The sequence below is a fragment of the Fulmarus glacialis genome, unplaced genomic scaffold (genome assembly GCF_000690835.1).
Source record: "Fulmarus glacialis isolate BGI_N327 unplaced genomic scaffold, ASM69083v1 scaffold37846, whole genome shotgun sequence".
In the NCBI taxonomy this organism is placed as follows: Eukaryota; Metazoa; Chordata; class Aves; order Procellariiformes; family Procellariidae; genus Fulmarus; species Fulmarus glacialis.
In genome coordinates this window covers 6,684-30,451 of record NW_009218203.1, presented here as the reverse complement: position 1 = coordinate 30,451, position 23,768 = coordinate 6,684, and the positions used below count along the sequence as shown (strand labels likewise).

Here is a 23,768-nt window from a genome sequence, read left to right as displayed (position 1 = left end):
AAAAGGGAGGAAAAACAGCACCTTACACATACACTTAAAAGATTCTGTCACTACAATAAATTTCTAGAGAAGCTCCTAGATTCAAGTTTATGCTAAGAAAAAAACAACAGTAAGGTAGGTTAAGATAGTCTGACATTACCAGCTTTCTCTTTAAGAAATACTTGTTTTTCACTTATTAACTGTCCTTCCCTGAGGAAAGAAAAGCAACTACTTTCAAAATGCATCCATATACTTAATCTCATGCACAGATAACTCAAACCCATTAAAATAATGGAAACTTTATTTGCATGAAAAACTTGTTTACAATCATTAATAAATGAAGAATGAACCATTTGCATTTTCCTATTTTGTGACACTTATGAAAAATGTATTAAATAAATATTTGTGAACATATTAAGGTAAGGCAAAATTTAAGATAAAGCCCCTATCCATTGTTCACAATTTCTGAACATGGCTCACGCTGCAAACAAGTGAAAAAATTCACTAAAGAACTTGGAGTTTAACAAGATGTTACATGGGTAATTGAATCATGTCCTCAATCCAAAAACCCAATAGTAAGTAGTTTTGTGCTCAACCGTAGACAATAACTTTAAAAGGGTCAATCTATTCAGAGCAAAACTATTTACAGTTAATACTTTTGATAGAAGCACTTTGTTAGTATTGTGCAACACATTTATAAAAAATGGCTTCAAATTCCATTTACCAACCATTTATAAAGTGCTACTATCATTTCCAATTCTGCATTCTAACCCCTGTGTAACAACACTGATGTACAACTAGCCACCAGCATCCCATTGTTTTTGATGGGCTTAAGAGTGAGGACAGTCCAGCATACAAATCACCAATGTCACAAACCTACTGGTAAACACATACATGTATGTAACTGTAACCCCGGGACGTTTGATCTGTACTCTTTCAAAAACAATCAGGTACTCCCTGGCAGAGGTCTGTACTGCAATATCCTAAACACTGTTATACAATGGAAAAAACTGGAATTGCAGTGTAGTATGAGTTGAGTACAGAGTCACTTTAAAGTAGCATGCTTTTGTTTTAGTACGCGTCTAGATCAGAGTGGCAGGTTTTGTCCCTCAGTATCCATCTCACTGTTATTAGGTGGAGGATGAATGGGCAGAATGTCCAGCTCATCTACCTGGGGGGTAGGATGCATTACCACAAGCTGGTCCGCCCGCTGCCGCTAAATTTGTAATAGATTTGCTTTTCACGCACTGAAAGTCAACATGCCGACTCTTTCCTTCCTCCTTCTCCCATGACATCCGAATAAATGGTCTTTGGACATAGTTGTAAATCACCTCCGGCCTTCCGCCCGGTCGCTTTTTCACTTTCTCTTTGTATGTAGGGTAACCTAAGAAACAGAGGACAGCAGAAGTTAACATTTCCTGTACTGTTTACTTCAAGGTTTTCTTTTACAAAAAGGCAGCCTGTGGAAGCACAGTGAAGATTAGTTGTCATTACCATCAACATCCCGAATGGAAACAGATGCCATCGTGTTGTCCTTAATGTTCTCTATGCAAGGAGAACACACAGTCAGCAGTTTAACTACCAAGCAAATTGTAAGGAAAGAGGCTCAGTGCTATTGATAATGAATATATTGCCACAAGACAACTCTTCCAAACTTTACAGGCAAAGCTAGTTGCTCCTCCCTTGAGCCAAAAAAAAAGCAGCCGGCTGTTTCTAAAACACTATGACCTGGAAAGCAGGAAATGAGATCTCAAAAGTAGAGTACAGCATCGCTCTGATCTATGGTTTAAGTTCCCAAGTGGAATCCTAGCGCATTCCTCCCAGCTCCATCATTTTAGACCAATTATATACATCGTTTTAGACCAATTATCAATTCTGCTTATGCTGTGTTCGAGTTATCTCTCCCCTCTGCCTAAGCAATAATTTTCATTACTAGAAAGTTACATATTATTGTAGGGCACTAGCATTAAAGTTCAGTCAAACAGTTGTTCCTTGTCTAAAACAAGAAATGCCAGCAGAAATAATCTGGTATTAGCCAGCGTGACACATAAAATCAGTTCTTGTTTAGTTCAATGGCCTGTCAGTCTAAAGGCTCACACCTTGTTCAGCTGAACCTATTTACTTACTTTAGAGATCACAAGCAGTTAAAAGCATTTGCTTTTGGTTGGCAAATTACAAACATAACTATGACAACTTGGTGAGTGAATGATAGAAATCCACAAATTGTAAGGGCTGGATTTTTAAATACTTGGGTCAACAATCAGAAGGAAAATTAAATGCAAAGAAAGCCAGTTGTTACGTTCATGATAAAAATCTAAGACTACTTAATGTAGTTGTCTTTTGCAAAGCCAGAGCTGAGATTTTATAGATCAGCCTCCTGAATTACAGGATGTTTATTTCAGATAAATATTTCTTTGTACGTCAACGATCCATTTGATAGTTTCGTATTTCCTGAAAGAAAATACTTACCTGCAGCTTAACAAGAAATTTTTCATTTCAAGCCCTGAAAAGGACACCAGACACAGATATACTCAGCTTACAAAGCTGTAAAAATGCATCGTTACTTCAAATAAAGTACAGAGAAGATTTTGTGTAAAAACTGAAGGGCAAATGGCATGAGATGCAAGTCGTACGTCATTAGAAACCACGTAAGTTACTCTGCAAACAGTCTAGCAGCTAGATACATCTTGTAGGCCAGTCACGAGCCTGTAATCGGGTTTTCTAGCTGGACCAGTTGTTTATTGGGTACCACTCCCCCTCTGGCCGTTTTACCACCTAACATCAATATGAAAGACAATACCAACCTTTATTTCAACTGCAGAGATGATCATAAACCAGGTAAGTGCAGCAGACCTTCTTCCTCCCAAAGAGTTATCAATGCTTTCTTACCTTCAATGCCCAGTCGGATCTTCTTGAGCCCCCTTTCCTTCAGAACTGATTTGGCCACATCTCGATTTTCAATGTATTTGAAGAATCTATACAACTTCGTGCTGTAAATAACTAAAAATACATTTTAATGAGGAAAAACTGTATTCAAAGATTAAACTTCTAGTCTTAAAGCACAAAGATTTATCTTTTTCACTGTTTTGCTTTACTCTAGTATTTCTATTTCAGAATGGGGGGAGAGACTCAAGAGCTTCTCAAAATATCCAAAACAGAAGTCAGAGAAAAATGGCTGAAGGAACTGTGAAATGGGTTGGCTGCACATGTCTTCTTCCCTATCAATTTAGTCTGTTTTATATACTTAGGGGTTTTTTGTTGGATTTAGGAATGCAATAGGACAATTCACAGAGCAAACCACATTATACGCTCCCAATCCCACCTCCACAAAAAAGACATCTCAATTTTTTTCCCCTTTTTGATGGAATTCCTGCAGACATTAAAAAAATCCTTTCCATTCTGCTTGCCATTACGTAAGAGATCTGCAAATCAGTTTCAGAAGACCCAGACTAGTGAAGCAGAACAAGAGGGACACCTTTGAAATTTCGATTATAGCACCCTGGAAGAAGGGATTGGGGCCATCAATCCCGTACAGCTGCAGAGATCCAAATCAACTGTTCATGCAAAGCATAAATCTAAAAGGTAAGTGTGTGCCTAACTAATTACTCAGGGTAGGGGGTATTTTTAATCGACATCTTTGAGACATAAAGGTCCTAGAAACCTGAGCCAATTGTGTTACTACATTAGAACAGCCACATGTGATCTACATTCACATCGACCCTCCCCTTCTTTAGGAAGAGCTGCAGGTTTGTATCCTCCAAAAATGTAATTTTTTGTGGTGGTGGTGTTTTTTTTTTTAAAATTTAAAAAAAAAAAAAAAAAAGAAAAACCAAAAAACTGTAACACTTTGAAGAGACTTCTAAGATTTTATACTACTGAAGTACAAAGAGTATCTCAAGCTCCTACATGCCCCCACAAAACTCTGAATTTCAAGTTTTCACACTGAAGGAACATTTTCAGCTACAGGGACAGCATCGACACAGGGAAAGGCACTCCATTCACAGGTGCTTTTAAGTCATCGATACACCAAACTGTTGTACTTCCAAAATAATAACAGACACTTTTTTTTCCCCCCATAAAAACCTCTAGTTGTTCTCCCACAGTAAACATGACTCCTATCCATTTTTCTCATCAAGCTCTTTCTGAAAAGGTATTTCCTTCCCCCTCATTGACTGACGTTAATAATAAAAATACCTTAATAATAAAAATTAGCTTCTCTTTTTAATTAGACTTGAACGTAACATGCAACATAAGCTTCTGTGAAGCAAAAATTAAGCAGAACTACCAAAACTAAGTTTTTGTGAGGCATTAGGGATGTTGTAAAGACTTTGCTAACAGCGCTTATGTACAGATAAGTTAAATCAGCGCATTTACTCTTACCTCTACCATAGCGTGGCTTGGTGGAAACAATGAAAATAAACTTACTTTGTGAATACTCCTCTCCCATTTGCGGAGGATACTCTTCATCCCAGTCAACAACATCATCATCTGTCAGCACAACAATGTGGCACTCCCTCTCACCACTTTGGGCACTGGCTACCATTAAAGGGAGAATCATTTCTTCTAGATAAAACTCAAATTGTTTGCGAGCACCATCATTTGACAATTCATGCATGAGAGCACCTGGAACAAAATTTTAAGCATAGGCACATTTGAAAGCTTGGTAAAGAAATGAAGGCAAGAATAAGAAACACAGCAGTTCTGTTTATTTTGTAGCATTTACTGCAGACAGCTGTAAAGACACTTAGTCTATCAGTTTGTATAAGATCATAACTTTTTCGAATGTTTACCAGAAACCACACCAGAAGTTCAAACTTATAGGACTGCCCTGCAGATATTAACACTACGTTGGGCAGACAGTGGACTGACTTTGAGGAGACTTCATGTTTTACTACTGCTAAACATTTGGTAATTGTGTGTAAGGCTCCTCTTGGGTTTCCTAAATGAAACATTATTTAAGCCAGTTGCTGAAAGAGTAGAGCACGCAGCCCGCTTTTCATAAGCAGTAGCTTAAAAACAAAGCCTCTCAAAACGCTCACAGCATGAGCTGCTAAATCCTTCTGCTAAGGACAAAGTGCACCGAGAGTGTGACTCAGCAGGCAACACGCCATGAGGTCGCAGCACTGCCGGTGAAGGCACAGGTGCCCCGCGCAGATCTCACAGCTGGAACGCCACAGCTTGGCCCTGCTCTGCACAAACACCATGAGATCACAGGAACCAAAGACACAGGCCAGGTCATTTAAACACAGGCCAAAACTTTGTCTGTGCTCAGGGAAGGAACGAGTTGAAGAGACACTACACACTGGGAACTGTGATGCACCTTACACCACCAGCAAAGCTATGCTACTTTTGTTAGCAACACAGCCTAATTCTCTTAAGCAAGGAGTTGAATAAATTATCCTTCCTCCCCTCTGCAAAAAAGATACCACTTAATGTTACTGTATCTCTACTGCAAATGCATCAATAGAGTTTAAGTATTCCACAGAGCTGACCACAGCAGAAAAATACCTGAATATCAGGTATTGAAATATCAGAAACATTACTTTTCAAAAGGTGTACATCCATTGTCTTTGGAGCTTTATTACATAAGAGATAAAAAAAGATGGATTATGCTCATGTAGTATCAGCCATGTTCCTTACTTCAATGAAGGATACCATTTGGAATTAAACCCGCCCCCATATATTTGCTTAAGTGAGTCTGTATAATTCAAATTATTTTAACAAATTCTGTACTTACTGAGGTCTCTGCATTTAATAGTACTATACTCAAATGAGATACAGAGATAGTCACACGCTTCTCTCAGTTCAGGAATAGATATCCCATCAGGACAGCGTATCACTCCAGTCTTGTAGTAATCCTATAGTAATGCAGCAAACAAAAAACACAATGCACTTCAACATTCACTGACAGAAACATTTCATCATTTCATTTATGATGCTTTCTCCACAAGCAAACCCCCTAAGAGCAACATATGTTAAACTTTGTGAAATTTATTGTCCTCAAATTTACGAATTTTCTGAGCTGCTTCCAGAGCAGCGAGCTGTGGTTAAAATTGTTATTTAAGTGACAACTATTAATACTGATCATTTTGGTGCATGTATACTGTCTTTTATCTATACGCCACTCAGCTTTTGCTATTCTGATTCTGCTCACAAAGCCGTACAGCAGCTCTATTTCTTTGTGTAGATATGAAATACATAAGGGGCCACTTTCTTCTAAGACTGAAGTTTGCTTTTCTCCTCTTACCTGCAGTAAGTTAGCTTCCAGTACTCTGTTTCATCTAATTTCAGCACAAGAAGGGCTGAACACACCTGAACTAGGTGAACTAGATGCACAGGAGAAGGTGAAAAAATTTCTGGCAGGCAGTAGTTTTTTGGTTCATTTCATGCGTACTTTCTCTCTTCCTGGCACACGTGTAGAAAACCTAGGGGTGTTTTCATATCAAACATTTTTTCCCCTTTAGAGAACAATACAGAAGAGCAGTATTTATTCCATCCACAAAGTCCAGATATGCAAGTAAGGCTAAATCAAAAAGTTATGTCTCTTAATACTCATAGTGCTTGTCCTAACAGTACTTGCCCCTGCCTTTTTTCCTCTCCATAAAGAAAACTCACCAGAATAGCACGAAACACAGTGGAACCAATTCCTTCAGCAACTTCATACTCTCCTTTTTCATTAGGACGTGTAAAGTTATGTTCTCTGCCTGATCCAAACATCCTGCTCAAGAATAAAAGTAATTTGGTTAGAATTCCTTATTATGATTTTTTTTTGGTAAATCTCAAAAGTAAAATGTCAAAAATTGTACTGAAATGGCAGGGAAAAAACCAGTCTATTCTATCTTGTATGGATGTACACAGTTCAATTTGGTTTATGTCTAGTAAGACTACTAGAAAATAGAAAGCAGGGTAGTGTAACTCAGGAAAGTATAGTTTGTTCTTCAACCCTAACTTGCCAATATCCTTTGATCAAAACAAAGGTTAGACCAGGCCATTTCCTGCCAGTGCCAAAGGTGGGAGGAATCCGAAACAAGTCTTTTTTAGCATTTGTGGGGTGATGTAGCAGAAGAATAGGTTTTGTTGTGGAACCGTCATTATTTAAAGACTTTTGAGGTAGTTTAAGAAATACAACTTAGTGTTCAAGTGTTGCAACTCACCTCAATTTCATTTAAAAGATTTAGTTAATTCAAAAGTTAAAATAACATTCTGATAGAAGATACCCATACTCAAGGGTACCTTAAGGGTAGCATGTACAGCATGTTTCTCTCCGCTAAGATGCAGGGAAAGTTACACTAAGGAGAAAACTATAAGTCCCAAACAGTATCTACAGTATCCCATTAGATCACCGGGGAAAAAAGCTGCCTTTTTAAAACACACCTGTGACACAGAATTATACCCTATGCTTACAAAAAGTATTGCCATCTACTCTTTGTTTTATTTACAGATATACCCTGATGGCAAAGCTTTGCTTTCATACACACAACCCAAAGAAACAGAGTTGGTGTACTGTGCGCATTTATAATGGAGAACGAAGTAACTTTTTTCACTTAATTATTTGACACGCGTTTTCTGACCACTCGTCAAGACAAGAAATAATACTTAGGAAAAAGGCAGTCTAACAGGATATAGGCTTAAGGCAAATAATACATTCTTACTAAAGTTACTTTTAGCCTCCCAGAACATACCAGCTAAGCTGTTCCTGTTTAGTGTCCTGTGAACTGACATTGGGGGAAAGTGGGTTTATAAATAACTTCCATTTTAGAGCAGTATTTCCATACCTTTATTAACCTACTTTTGAATTAGCAGAAGATAAAATAAGCTTGTTCCTTGAGCCAATCCCAAAGGGAGAGTAACTCAGCAACACACACAAAAAAATCTAGTGCATTAGCCAGCACCACTTACCCTGAGGCTGGGCATGAGAAAGGAAACTATTTCACCACATAACTTCACACTGATACACCCCCAGTTTGTTAGTCTGGATCTTTACATGTATACACATATGTATTTATTACACATATACAAATGCCTCACATCAATGATTTAATTCTATTAATGATTACTTCTATTTGTTTCCCTTTACTGTTTACACAGAGAAGCATTTTTTGCTTCCTCTGTAACTCTTCCCCCTGACTTTTCACAAAATAGGGAACCAAGGTACTATTTCTCCCAGACAGTGGTGATTTAAACAAAGCAGAAATTGTTTACTCGTATTTATTACCTGTACCTTGGCAAATAGCTTTATATATATGTATTTAAAATATGATTGTATCCTTATGGGCTGAGAAGCAGCCACATCTTAATGAAAAAGCTAAATCCAAAGTGACACAAACATAAACCTTCGTTTCTTTCTTGCCACAAGTTTGGAAGCAGTGCTCTCTACATTTGGACAATGCAAAACCAGCCAGTATTTGAGCAAGAAAAGTATAGAATCTTTTCCCACCAAGTAAACATGTTAAATATGTTCCTCATTATAGTTTCTACAGAAAATATTACACACATATTGTGGACTTTCATTCAACTATTGACTATTTTGAGTGTTAGGTCTCTTTGCTGAGAGGCTTTGACCTGTTACACTGACTATCTATTCGACATTCCCCTGTCCAAAAAGCATTTCAGAAAATAAGCGTGCTGAGCTCCAATGTTGTCAGGGTAGGCCTATTAAGCAAAATAAATTCCTTCAAGGTTTTCCTCCTTGATACTTTGAAAGAGACTGTCTATACTCACTGCTTTGTTTTTAAAGTTAGTTGCTTCATAAAACAAGAGATGGAATGAGGCAGACTGAATACAGAAGCAATGCCCAGCAAGATAGAAGGAAATGAGTATATCATGAAATGTTAATTTACTTATGAACTCTTTGGTCTCTAGGTAATAGACATCTATTGGCATCTCTGCCAAATACATAGAATTTACATCTGATTTTTACTTAAAGACCTTTGCAAACTGATAATATTAAACGTTAGCTAATCAGCTATAGCAATGAGTTCAACAGCTATTTAAATAGTTTTAATATCTACAAAGCATTTGTGGCTCTCTTCTATAGTTAGAGATTAAGGGAAAAAAAGATACAAACCTTCCCAACATTGTATTAGGTTGTGCGGTAAAGATAGAAGGATCTACAACAAATCTGGTGTTGTCCACTATGAGTGTTACTCGTTCAGAAGTTCTTACATTCCGAGCTCCCTCTTTTCCATTTTCATATACAAATACCATTTCCCCACCAGCCTTGCAGCTCCCATCTGAACTTGACTGGCTACTGTTTCTGCTGCTGTTCCCCATGCTAACAACGGAACCATTAGGAGAAGTCTTCTGAGGACGAGGGCTGCTTGGTCGAGATGAACTGTGATCCTTTTCTCGATCTTAAGTGGCGACGAGGTGGAAGAAGAAAAAACAGGAAATGAAATTACAGATTTACATGAGCTCTATGCAGTTTATGTCTTTCCAGGCACAAAACATGGCAACTTGATAAGTTAAGTACAAATTCTTTCAATTAAATCTATTCTAGTTAAAGAAACCTTCAAAAATAACTGTCCATGTATGAGACCCTGAAGTTTCTACCACTTAGACCAAAGCCACCTTTTCTCCCCAAAGCCTTTACAAGAAAAATTTAGCTTCCTAGTACTGAAAAAGCAACTCAACATAATATTGAAGCTATGCATCACAGTTGGTGTTTAGTGCTGTAGTTTTGTCACTTTAAGGAAAAAAAAAAAAAAAAAAAAAAAAAAACACACACACACAAAAAAAAAAAAAAAAAAAGAGAAGTGTTTCCTATATTTCTAAATACCTAAAACCTCTACCAAGTGAAGGGGAAGTGTTCAGTTGATTATCTTCTCAGAAAAATTAGATTGTTCTTGTGATTTGAACTAAATAAGAGCATCATGTAGGAATAAACACTGCAGACTGAAGAAAAAGTTATGACCTATCAAAAAAGGGTACTCCCAGCCCAGGCCACATGTAAGAAATCTGTATGTTGTGGCATCAACGAATAATGGTTTTTTTTGTATTCTTTTAACAAAATAGTAATTAAGTTTAAGAATTTCAATCCTGAAATGCTATAGATCTGAACACACCAGAATGATACTGTCTTGTTGGTGAAGTAACATTCCTGATGCATGGAGTGAGCTGAGATTCTGCTCTTTCATGGGATGAGTCACGAGATCTGTCACTTGATCTGCGTCTGTCCCTTGATCTCTCATGTCCACCACTTGCACCATGGAGGCTCATTTTTGTGTAGTCTATTCCTTTAGCAATACGAGATGAGGTGCTGAAAACAGAAATAAGAGAAACGTTCAGCATTTCAAAATTTCAGAAACATTACACATTTAAATTTTAAAGGCAGTCACACTCCATGTACATGTTTTGACGATGAATATTATCCCCCTCCATTTTCTTTGTTGTACTCATGTTTATATTTACAAACATGAACAATGATTTGGAACATTAAGTAGACAGCAAGAATTACCTGTTTATTGCTGTGTGATCTACAGAGATATTGCCTGATCAGTTGAGCCTGCCTGCGAACCTGTATTCACAGAAATTCCCTCCAGAACAGGTAAGTCAAATACAACTGAGCATTTTATTTTGATTCCTACTGTTAAATTAAATGTTCTAATCAAACCATGAAATTAAAAGTTAGGGGTAATTTTTTCCAATGAAACCTGTTTTGGAAAACCCTTCTCATAGCACAGGCTTTTAGTACTGACTTCGCTTTTTTTGCAACTTGCCCTTTACAAAGGTGGTCAGCCTTAAACTAGTTGATACAACAAGACACACCAGCCAAGGGTTTATTTCTGTGCATTCTTTTTTGAATTTTCAGTTACTCTTAGAAGGAACAATAGTAAGCCACTGCAACCCAAACAGCAAACATATGAACTGTATTATTAAAGCCAAGATATACAGCACTGTCAGTAACCAGTAGGACATTTGTTCTAAACTAGCAAATTTTAATGTTACATTTTAAGATTTTTTTAGACTGACTGTTATTTACATTCCTTAAATTAAGATACTAATTACATTTTGCAATTAATTATTAAACCTACCAACAAAACCAGTCCGTTTCAAGACCCAGTACTCTCAGAAACTATCTAAAAATCAAATACCAACTTGCAACAGCTATTGCTGAATTTTACCAAAAATACTTACGCCTTTTATTTGTACTCTTTAAAACAGAAACTTTCATATCAGGACAGGACAGACATATCTGTGTCCTTGCATCCCACTGGAATTCCTAAATCATGTCCTTTGCTATTTGCCTTTCAAGTGTAGGCATGACAATACTCCTTATTTATGGGTTTAACTGAAGAACTTTCCAAAAGCCCCAGGTACTGGATAACCAATACAGACATTTGCACAACTAGAAGGTCTGACAGACAAAGAAGGGTCATAATTTCCCACAGGAGCCTCAATGCCCCACTTGCTCACAGCCTGCAAATCCCACAACTTTTACCAAGAGACCTTAAATATGACTGCTAGGAATGCTGTAGGATTCAAGAACACAAAGAGGTTAAGAATAATGACCTCGCTAAGAAAAGCACAACAAATTTTAAAAGCATGATCTGTACAAGCAAGTTGAGCAGAATGGCCTCTTTTTAAGTTGCTTAGAAGTAATGACAAAAAAAAAAAAAAAAAAAAAAATCAAGACTATCCAAAAAAGTGAACATCTAGCATGACATGTTTCAGCTTCAGGTTTCAGTGACCGATAAGAAGAGGAGCTTAAATCAGAACAAAAAGCTATGATAGATCTCATGCAGTTTACATCGGCACAAAATGAGTATTAGCACAATGCAAAGAATAAGAAATATATCTCTTGGCTAAGGAACACAAGCTTCTCTCCACCCCATTTGAATGAGGGAAGGATCTCGTATCCAATAAAGCAGAAGTTTGGTGCAGAGAGAATCTACTGCAATACTGTTTCCTGCCAAGCTTAAAATATGCTGCAATAAGATCTGCATCTTTAGGATGTGAAGTCAGCCAAAGGTCTATTGAATAATGTAAAAGAACTGCAAGCCTTGCTTATGGCTGGAAATGCTCAGATTTACAGTCCTAGAATAAGGATGATCCAACCACTTTCATTAAAAGGAAATAAAATTTTCCTCAGGACTTCCAATGCAATTCTGAACATATTAAGATATATAGCATGTCAGCATGGCTAACGTGTCTTCTTACTTGTTTTACTTCTCTATTAGAGAAAGATAAATTCTGTATTATGAAAGTGAAATGTGCAAAAGTTTGCAAGAGTGAGATCTGCAACCCCCTCTTTCAAGAACACCAACAATTTAGGAAAACCTTTGCACCTTTTCTTCCATATTTATATGCTACAAAACATAAGCATTTTAATAGGTACGAAATATGCCCAAAAATTATCAGAAATGTGGATTGCAGCCTATAATTAAAATCTAACTTGAAACCAAAGTCTGATCCCTGTTTACACATGATGATATTCATTACGACTACAGCTAAACTTCCCAAGAAACGGTCAAACTTTTTTTTAAAGAAAAGGAACCTCTGTATCTCATCTGCCCCTAAAAGGTTTATATTTGCACATCCTGGTATAACCAACTACCCCACAAAGGGGGTGGGTGAGAGAGAGAGAGAGAGTGCGTGCGCGCAGTATGGAGTACTCAAACACATACATAGCAGTCCTGTGTCAAAATATCTCAGCAAATCCTAATAAAGCCACATGTGATATGGCCTTTGTTAAAGCAACACTTTGATCCTAGCCCTGATAATATTGCTAACCATGCTGTGAGAAACCAGAGTTTTGCAGGTACCACATTTTGTGGTATCAAAATGTATGACTCACTATTTCTCAATAGCTAAAGCATTCTAGTTGCTTTAAATGACGGAAACACACTAGAAAATGAAACCGAACCACTGTAAGGATATGCAGGTTTATCATGCATTTTGGCAGAGTAGACATGAATTACCCTTTAACAGAGAAGGCAATTAAAATGCGATTCTTAATCGCAGAAAATCGCAGAAAACTATCTAAAGCCACATTACCCTCTAAGCAGTGACTCAGAGTTCACACTGAAGTAGGGCGAGCCCTAGTTAATAATCTCTTCACAGGAGTTCAGAAAAACAGGTGCTACAGGAAGCAACACTGACTCAGCTGGCGTCACACTTCCTCCCTCCTTAGTCACGTCTGAATTAAGGACTAAACACGCCGGGCACGACTGTTTCAGCTATACCTTCCCAGTATCAGAACTGGGGCTACTTCTACCTTGCTATGTACAGCCAGCAAGCCTGGGACGAGAGGGACACCACGTGCAGATTAATGTGCCTCCTGCTACCAGCCACGTCCATCCCTTCGGAGCACGGACCCATGAACCATCAATTCAGCACACCGCACTATGAAAGAGGCAGAGGCTGCCAGCTGGAGGAGGACAGGATCCTTAAAGATTAAATCAATTGTTTCTGAAACAGATACATTAGTAAATAATTTCAAAGAGCTGTTCAAACTGCAGCTGGCCACACCATTCATTTGCTCTGTTTCTATGTTGTACTTTCCTCCCTTTAATGTACGGATTAATGCTAGCTGTGAGACTGGCACATTATCTATTAGCCAGAAGATGGAAGACGCAAGCCAAAATTGGAAGATTTCTGAGAATTCAAGCAGTTTGGCTTGAGACAGCACCATGTGAATCATGAATCTTCACTCATCTTAGTAACAGCCATTTAAAATGTCAATCTTAAATCTCATCATTGTTGAGTCACAGTACACAAAAAAAAAAAAAAATTTCTTTGATCTGTTGGATATATACCTGACAAAATCTGAAGTTCCATTTGTTCCACAGCATGTATAGTCAGATAAATACTACCAGTGAAATACAACTTTGCTCTACAATAAACAAGACGACTAAAATGAGTTTAAATCTGAACAAACGAAAACGAAGAGGTGGAATCTAGCATGTCAGTAGAGACAGTCACTGGCTTTACCCTGCAATATTTGACTAGGAAAACTGTGTCACTGAGCTACTCTGTTAGTCTGAAAAAGGAGCTACATCTGTGGCCAGCACATATGAAAGAAGACCTGTGGCTTATATTTTCGTGTAAAGCGGCTTTACAAGAAGTTGCAAGTGTTCAAAAAAAATGAAGACATCAGAACTACCGAACAATTTTTATTTTTTTGATAGAAGGACTTGTTAATAACATCATTTCTCTCCCCTAAAAAAGCTATTGGGGACAGGAGGTTGTTTCTGCAGGGAAATGCAAAAACCCTTCACTCCATACCAGCAATGCAAAACTTGTTAGGAGTTACTTTATTTCATGCATTACTAAGATCAAAACATTCACTCTCTCTCTCCATAGTTTTAAAATACTGATTTCTCAAGTTGCTAACGAAGACTTGGCAGTGCATTTTGTTCAAGAAGTCCTAATGTTTGTAGAAAACGGAACTTTAACTACAAACCTGTCCCCAGCAATGCAGGCATGCCAAACTGGCATTCACTAGGGAGTTCCACAGCTGTGTTGACCTACCTACACTGATGGAAAAGTGACTGACAAAAGCAGAGCTGCCCCATTTGCAAGAACAGGCAAACTGTTAGGAAGTATTGTGGTTCACAGAAGCATTACGCAGACCAGATAAAACATCAGTACTTCTCAAACAGCAGTGAACCTCTGATAATTAAAAGTGCCAGGAAGCCGTTGGTCTCATGCGGCACCTGGCTGCCATACTATATTAATCTGTAATTTCAGCCTACAACAGTCCACGGTGCTCTGCACAGTGCATTACTTCAAGCCTCCAATAAAGTCATTATAGTTTCAGATCTGTATCTCACTCTGAAAAGAAGTATTTGCAACATCAACTTTCAATTAATTTCCCAGGCGATGACCACCAGCTGCGCACCATGCCGTGGAAACCATGGGCAATGACTGAGGCACAACACCAGCCTATAAGCAAAATTTTCCCCTGTGTGCTTAATAACATCTTGCATTTAATTGAAAACTGTAACAGATAAAAAAACCCCAACATTTTAAACCCACAGCCTCATTTCCTCATTCACTAAAGCTGGAAAAAGCCCCATATATGTAGACCATCTAGTACCCAAAAGTTTATAAAGGAAAGGTAAGAGAGTCTTGCTTTATCAATTACTCTCCTACGGGGGGCGAGCAGGGGGAACAAAAACCAAAAAACACCCAACGCTATGAATATTGGTATATTTAGACAATCTTCACAAATTCAATATACAGTTTTTCCTGGCTCCAAAGGAACCTTGGGACACTAGCACTGCACCCATTCAAGAACTTTAGGTCAGTGATAGAATTTACGTCCCCCCACAGACAGGGATCAAGGAAGCTCTGCCTTTGTAGAGGGAAGAGGCATTTTCTTTAAAAGCAGAAGCCTCACAAAGAAAACCAAATAAGCTCAAGGCTTTATTTAAGCAAACCTATTTAATATGATGTAAAGGAAAAAGAGTACCATCAAAATGGCACAGTTGTCATATTGGTATGCTTCCTATTTCTGCAGTATGGGAAGAGCTGTTTTTAAAAAATGTAAATGCTCTTCAATTAAATGATGCTTTTGAGTCATCTGTGAAAGGAGAGCTTCAGTTTGTCTTTATACATAACAACATATTGCTCTGAATATATTACTAATTATTAAAAGAAGTTATTAAACTGAGTTAATTCTACTGCCAAAACAATTAGCATGTATTCCAACACAAAAACTTCATGTGCATCCTATTGAATACTGCCAATAAACACACTTGTTTTATAAAACAGGCTCTTGTCTACACAGAATTATGGTGCTAAACCAACATACCTATTACTCCCCAAACCACCCTAAAACCTTATCTAAATGAAAAGGACGCAGCAGTGGAATATCAACCAAGATTTTTACCCTTTTTCTCCCTTTATCTTCTAAAACTTGTATTAACTAACTCTTTTTATAATATAAACTTACATCCAATCCTTTCCTAGGATGATTCACATAATCAATACTTGTAGAATAGGGATATAGAGCTTTATCTATACACTAAGTTACAGATACAATGCTATAAGGCGTTAGAAGAAAATAAATCTGTTCTGCTCATATTGCCAGGACTTACACAATGACAATGCTTATGCCCCTCTTCCTCCCCCTGAAGTCTGCTCTTTGTCAGCAGACATTTCAATTGACCAGTACACACAAAGGACAGTACTTTTCCTTTTCCTCATCCTTCTCCTGAATAATGCCCACAGATTATTCCTGTTAACGGATACGCACCTTCCTCTTGTATCTATCAGGGAGGAAACACAAAAGCATGGAAATAATTTTGAAATCAGTGCACAAAGGAATTCTGTTCCTTCCAATAAGGCAGCTTTGAAAGCCAGATCAGCATCCTTTGGCATTACTTGTTAAGTTCAGCATATTTGATATTTCCATTTCTTCAGTAGTTCACTGCACCATCAGCGAGCCTTACTTTTTCCTCCATCATCTTCCCCTCAAGGATAAGAGATTGTAGCTATACAGTCCATTAAGTGTTCAAAGACGCAAACCCCTCTAGATATTAATTCAATTCAATTTCTCACAGTCACTGACTCAGCCATGCGTAGTGCAATACTGACGTCTGACCTCGCAGCCTCCTGTGAGCTGAATTCATATGTGCCGTTTCCCCATCTCTAAGCAGCCATTGGGTACCGCGATTGACAGGCAGGGTGGGGAGCGTGCGAGAGGAGAGCTGCTCGGGACCGTGCCAAGTACCATCTGCGAAGCTATTTCTAGTCCTGCCAGCTTGTCGGGTTTCAGCACACAAACACCACATCTGAAAAGGTTATTGCTAACTTTCTCTTGTCACATCTCTCATTTGCATTCGTGATCATTCAAGATAGACAAATCCATGCAAGTTTCAGGGGACGGTTAATTTGTTCCTGTAAAGTCTGCCTGGACTAATATTTAAAATGAATTCACCTTTCACTGAGTTCATAAGCAGGTACAGCAATAGTCTTTTCAGAACAAGGCAGACAGACTCCATCTTTTAACTACAAACATCCCTTTTCCAACAAGTCTAAGCCAGGAAAAATGTACTATGCTTTGTGACAATCCAAATATTAGTATATAATTATACTAATCAGTATGTTTACTGATCAGAAATCAGTTTATCAAGTCCTGATGTAGTGCATCTTCACATCAATAGGTCATCAAATGCTTGACAAGTCAAGCCCACTGAGCACAAAAAGCAACAAAGCAAATTAATACACGTGTGAGAATAAAATTTTCTAAAGGTTTTTCCTTTGGGGAAGGATAAGTAAGCATTATGCTACAGCTTTTTTTAAATGATTCTTTTTAGAACGTCTGTAGGCTGTTTTAAGGAGCCACAATACACTGGAGGAATAGTTCAAAAGCAAGTCTTACAATAAATAAAAATCAAGATGTCATAAGAGGTAGAGTGGAAATTAAAATACGATGAAAGCTGAAGGAATAAGGGGGACTGTTCAGCAAAAGACTGCTGTTATAAAGAGGAAGTCAGTAAGAAAAACAAGAGACCTGTGATTAGAAAGGCAGGAGAGCATCAGCATTCTGGACTGAAGAGTCAGCTCTTTAGACATGGAAGGAAAATTTCTCCTCACACAATTTCAATTACCTGAGCCAGTGAATTTTCTCCTGGTTTTAGGGTCTTGCGAGGGTTCACACAACCACCCTCCCCATGCCCCAGGGGTAGAATAACTGTCACAGTCTTGTAAGCCTTTTTCTTCCCTTCAAAATAAGCCATGGAAGATATGGCTATAATAAGCTGTATAGAAAGCATGCTGGAAAAACCTTCTTTCTCAGGCATTTTTTTTTTGCCTCCAATAGAACAGTCCCCAGGAGCAAGAAAAAGTGCAAGTGCACCCAGGTTCTTTCAGCACTGGTTCCCTATACAGGGTCTTTTCTCCATAGCAGAATTAGCATCTTTTGTTCTCCTTTACTCCTATTTCAGGTAGAAAGAACATGCCATGGATGGATTAGCTCCCGATTCCCACAAAACTACCCTGCAGGCCAGGACATGCATCCATCAAAATCTTGTAGAAGCACGGTCCAGCAGTCACGGTTCACTTGTGGCTCCACCTCCAGTAAGGAAGCCCTTAGAAAGAATTCTCTTTGCTTAATTTAGGGAGTGCTACAGGATCTTCCTCAGCTCAACACAGCAACTCTGTGAACACTTTCCTGCTCCAAAGTTCTTAAATATTCACGTAATTTTGGTCTTCAGTGGGCTCTCTCAACCACTAGTAATATATTTCTTAGTAATTCAGTTCCATTTCAGGAAGGAAGTAACAAAAAAATCCCATGAGTGTTCAGTTGCCAAAGGGATTTTTCAAGCAGCAAGGAATTAACCTTTAGGTAGGTATACATTCACACCTTACGACTTCTATCAAGCTACCCAAATACACAATCTCCATAGAAGAATACTTGTTGCCTTTATTTATATACCAATTCCTACTCCATTTTAAAAATGGGATGTTAGGTAAAAATCAAAGTTTAAGAAACTCAGAAGCATATTCTCCTCCTTGGAACTAGAAAATACTTCCATCTACTAAAAACCAGCTTCAGAAGTTCAAATTCAAAAGAATTGGGTCCAAACACTTACTGAACCTGTATCTAGCCATTATAGTTTCTACTCTCAGAGCAGGAAGGAGCAGACAGCAATGCAGAAAAGAGTTGTCCATAAAAATTATAGGGCATAATAGTTCTGAGCATAATAGCTTCACCTCTGAAGTGCTTTGTGTCTCAATTAAAAGTCAGGGTCTGATCAAGTTTTGCATGATGCCAAAGTCCACCACAAATAATATCTGACAATATTTGGAAAAGGTCGTTTGTGTGCTGGAGAAGTTCAAGAGTATTTAGTGTGTGCTTTTGCACAGAAAGTCACTAAGTTTTCCTTCTCAGCAGTGTTCACAAACTGCTGTTTCAGAAATGAAGGATGTCAAAAAGGAAGAGAAAAAAAAAAAACAACCCAAAACAGTTTAAGACCACTCACTATACCTTAGACACCTTACAAAACATTGGTAGACTGATGTTTTTGAAAGCCATCACTGACTGCAGCCCATTTTTCTAGATTCCAGGAACATCAGGAACATCTCTTCCCAGCCCATCTCAGTTTCTTCGGAGGGCTTTACATCCTGGTGCCAATAAAATCTAGATTAAGAGATCTTGATCTGCCAATAACAGGTTGCAATTAAGAGCAGGCATGTTTGCAGTTAACTTACAGCAGATTATGCACAGTAATTCATAGACTATGACCTAAGCCCATGGTGAAAGCAGGCCTAATTATTTTCATGTCATACATTGTATAGGCCTGCCCCATGCTATAAAAAGTTCAACTGCAGAAACCCAATTTACAGGAAGAGAAATAAAACTCGTCCTACAGTAGAAAACAGATTATACATTCTGATATCATTGGAGAGATGAGAAGAGGATCCTTCTGGGGATGCTTCATGTACTTATAAAATGCTGAGGCAAGGTGGCACTTCCATTCACAACACATGAATGCATCCTCCCAGCATGCAAAAATAGTATTAGGGGAAAAAAATTCTTAGCATTCAGCATCTGCACAATAACTTGTCATCTATGAAAAATTTTTCAAAGTAGTTCAAGATTTTCAAAAAGTCAAGAGGTTCAAGAGTCATGACAACAGAATCACAGCACAGACACATTTTGTTCATTAATGCAGTAGGGCAGGCAGGACTTTGAATCTAATACTATCTGAATAGAATGAACAAACAAGGAACTATCAAACGGGACTAAAACAAAAGCAGATTTAGAAAATTAAAATCCAGGACAAATCTTAAGGAAGAGGCAAATTTAAGCCACAGATTTTTCACCATAACTACAGAGAAAGCACTTAGTACAATAAAATTAGAATTAAAGTCTTCCAACAACAACAAAAACTACAGCACCATAGAGAAATTACATGTGGGAAGCTAATAACCAATGAAAAATTATATAGAAAATACAGAACAGCAATACCTAATAATGAAAATGTTAATTCAGAGTCCATTTACTTGAACCTTAGCCACTGTTTAGTCAATATACGGTTCCCGAAAGCTTTCTTCCATCTTATTCGGGTACTTAAATAAAAAGCATCACAAAGATTTTTGTAATCGCTTGGTCAAGCAAGACTGACTATATCATTAGTTACAGTCAGCTTTAACATCATATAATTTTATACTGTCAGGCTCTTTGGATTTATACCAGGGATCATTTGCATTTTATTTTTGGTCCTTATTTTCTAAATCTCTCCCTTCTGAGTTTTCCATTACATTGCCCATCTCAGAATAAGTAAGAAAAAGGAGAGAAAACAATAGTACAACTTGCCAGAGGTTTCAAAAGTTGGACACTAGCCAAACTACAAAGAAAAAGATATAATGCTAACCTGTGTAACTGTTTAATTCGTACACCTCCTTAGACAGTTTTGCCACATCCTTTGCCTCAAACAGGCACAGTGAAGGGAGCCGAGTCCCACGACTATCCTTGTTGCCACATAAGCCTTACACACAGAAGGACAGCTCACAGTCCTAGATTATGTTTTCTATGAGTCTAGAAAATTATCTAAGCTATTTTAAGAATGTTAAGGCTGGAGGATTAAGCACTCCAAAGCACCAAGAAGTGACAAGCTAAGCATCTATCTCAAACATTACTCCCTTCTTGAGATTTATTATAAAGTTCTTATTTCACCATTACACTTTTCAAACCTGAAGTTTTTTTTTTTCCTTATGATAACAAGGCATATTTTCAAAGTGCAAGATAAATAAGACTGCAGTACTCAAACCTTTTAACAAAGCAGTTCTGTTCAAGTTATACCATTAAAACTTATGTCTCCAAAAGCATTTTTCCCCTCACACTTCATCTTTCACACAGACTTTCACTTGTCTGGAGAAAAAGCATCAATTAAGTCAGAAATTATAGTAATATGTCTATATTCAGCCACCCAAAATCCAATTATTTTGTTCAGGCTTTTGATTAAAGTACACTATTTTCCAATAATTGGATTCTCTGAAATAATCAAGTACCTCAAAGGAACAAGGTAACAAAATATTTCTCCTTATTCCTTATTCTATTATGACCTCTATTAGTTGGATTCTCATTCTCAAAGCTTTCCAAAATGGGCCTACATTATTTATTGGAAATGCAAATTGTGTTTTGTAAGAAATATGTCCAAGCTGCAAGTATTTTAGAGGCAAAGATTTCATACCTTCTGATGTGCGAACCTTGAATTCAGATCATACGAAGTGATCAACAGCAGCCTTTCTGAAAGGCATAGGCCATAGACTTCCTTGAGTTAACTCCTATCTGCATCAAATAATCTTTTCGGAAAGCTGCACAGCTTTTTATTTAAACATTTCCCCAAAATAGATAATCCACAACGGACCACACATGGTAAGACATGTGCACTGTTTCTCTGGACTGGATTTACCTAGCTTCAGCTTCCAGCTACTACAAATTATTACAAGTTTGCCTACTGACTAAAGCTCATCATCATAATGCTGTTTCTGCAAGGATCTTTAGAAACTGATCAAGACGTCATTATTTAACCTTTGAGTTTTCCTGTGTCAAAAGATATTTAGTAACTTCTATGTCTTCAGAATTGCCTCTAACCAAATCTTCCCTGAACTGCTGATACCAGAATTCCAATAACTCCACTATACATCCAACAGCTGCATTAGCCCTTTTGATGTTACTGAAGGCTTATGTTCAATTGACTACCCATTGAGACAGTGTTCTTTACAGTGTCAATACTAGCAATGACTGTGAGTTGATGTAGTCTACAAAAATGGCCTACATTCTTTGTTTCTAAATGTTTAACTTTGTATTTAGTCATATGAAGAATGCACGGTTATTTGCACACAGTTTATCAGATCACATGCTATTAACAAGTCCTTTTCATTATTTAACGCTCCCCATCATGGGTCATCTGCATCAATATCAGTTTTAAGTTTTATTCCAGATCACCAGTCATGTGAGGTAGCATGGGATCAGAGATGAACTACATGAACTGGACTCAGCAATGAATCACCCATTTACAATCACACTCCGAGACCTGACAGTGAACAGTCCTCAACTCGCATACGATGCCCTATTACACCTATATTGTTCATTTGCTGATACTGTGCCACATTTTGATCCTAAATAAGAAGCACAGATCAATCACTTACCAGACACCATCATCTTAATAAAAACATCAACTGTACAAAGCTATATTCCATAAGCCTATACTGACTAGCAGCAGCAGCCACCCTCTTCGGATCCGTGTTAACCATTCCATCATTCACATCACAGACAGGCCTATAATTATCTGGGTCTCCCTGTGAGCCTTTTAATTATTGGTGCATTCTTTTTTCCTGCCCTCTTGGATGTCTCACAATTATCCAAGATTTAATGACAGGAAAATAACCCACAGTATTACTTGCCCGTAGAATACTTTGGGGCAACACTTGAGTCCAGTTGATCTGAATCTATGCAATAAAAATATGAATTAAGTTGCTATTATTGAATGTGCTCCTTAGCTCTTTTCCTATCATCTTGCAAGCGGGAAAGCTTAAATCACTAACAATTTTAGCTAGCTAACAGAGATGTTTTAGTTGTATTTAGCATATTCTAAAAGGGCAAAGTACTTGGAAGATACACACTTATTTGGATGCTTATATATATTTCCAGCAACATGCTTCTTCACATACATTTCGTGGTGACTAACTGCTTTGCTTAGTTCATTTTTGAACACTGTATGCTAGAAAAACACTAATTAACTTCATAATGTCTTCAAATCAAGAAGCATTTAAAAAAAACCATTCTTACAATGAGGGATGCAGGCAAAAGCAAGATCTGACACACAGCTTTACAAAGAAAGTGCTATACAGCGTGATACTTGCATGTAAGCATCTATCAGTTATCACCATGAACAAGTTGCACATATTTTAAGTATGCTACTTAAGAGAGAGCACCAACAACTAGAAAGAGATGAACAGGAAGTAACTCCTAGCAAGCACCGCCAAAAAAGTCATGTATTTAGTCATTCAACCGGTGTCTTGATATGCACACAAGGCATTTAGTTTTTAAAAAAAGACTAAAATCCCACCCATGGCAAAACAAATCTAAGTACAGATTAGGGAAGCTGACAAATCAGTTAGGTCAGAAAATATCTTTTAAAAGAATTAAGAAGCATTCCGTTTAAGAAGAACTACAAAATTTATGACAGGACTTGCCACAACCAGATACAGTAGCCTTTAGAATGGACTTTTATTGTAGTTTTTGAGATGCAATAGATGGTACATAGCACCTACCTTGAATGTTTACAAAGTTTACGAGGTCTATTATGCAATTTCCGATCCCAATTCTCTGGATCACTGGAGTTACTGTCATAAGGATGAGGCCGTCCTGCCATTCCACTGCCAGCTTCCTCACACTACTGCTCTGAAAAGCACACATGCAGCACTCAACCTACATTAAGAGAGCAGTGTTTACCTTTAAATAATGCCACACAGGGGGGCAAAAAAAAAAAAAAAAAAAAAAAGACATGCAGAATTTAGTGTTGTTAGGTTTTGGTTTTTTAAATAAATATTACAGAAAATAGGATATACTGAAGCACAACTTCTAAATTGCATGACAATAATATTCTATACATTTTGCTGATACCTGCACTAAAAAGATTATTTTGTTATAAGAAATATAGTTCTAAAAATGTTGGCAGACAACTTCAACTTTGCGACAATTAATTTCACTGTGTCCAAACAGAAGAGTCACTGGTTATAAAACACAAATCATAATTTTCTTTCAAATGTATAAAGTCAATTCAAAGAAAGATCCCAACTGCAGAAGAGAGACCAATAGTTTTACAATT

At 37.6% G+C, this 23,768-nt stretch overlaps 1 protein-coding gene across 1 annotated transcript; it reads right to left on the bottom strand.

Annotated features, from left to right (window-relative positions):
• Positions 1-259: 259 nt before the first annotated feature.
• Positions 260-23,366, bottom strand: BTBD10 (BTB (POZ) domain containing 10). Its single transcript, XM_009579969.1, is given in 9 exon segments — positions 260-1,184; positions 1,186-1,363; positions 2,869-2,979; positions 4,405-4,602; positions 5,717-5,837; positions 6,595-6,697; positions 9,047-9,332; positions 10,044-10,237; positions 23,212-23,366. Coding segments are annotated over 9 exon segments (1,410 nt in total). The 5' UTR covers positions 23,313-23,366; the 3' UTR covers positions 260-1,066.
• Between the last annotated feature and the right edge of the window lie 402 nt (positions 23,367-23,768).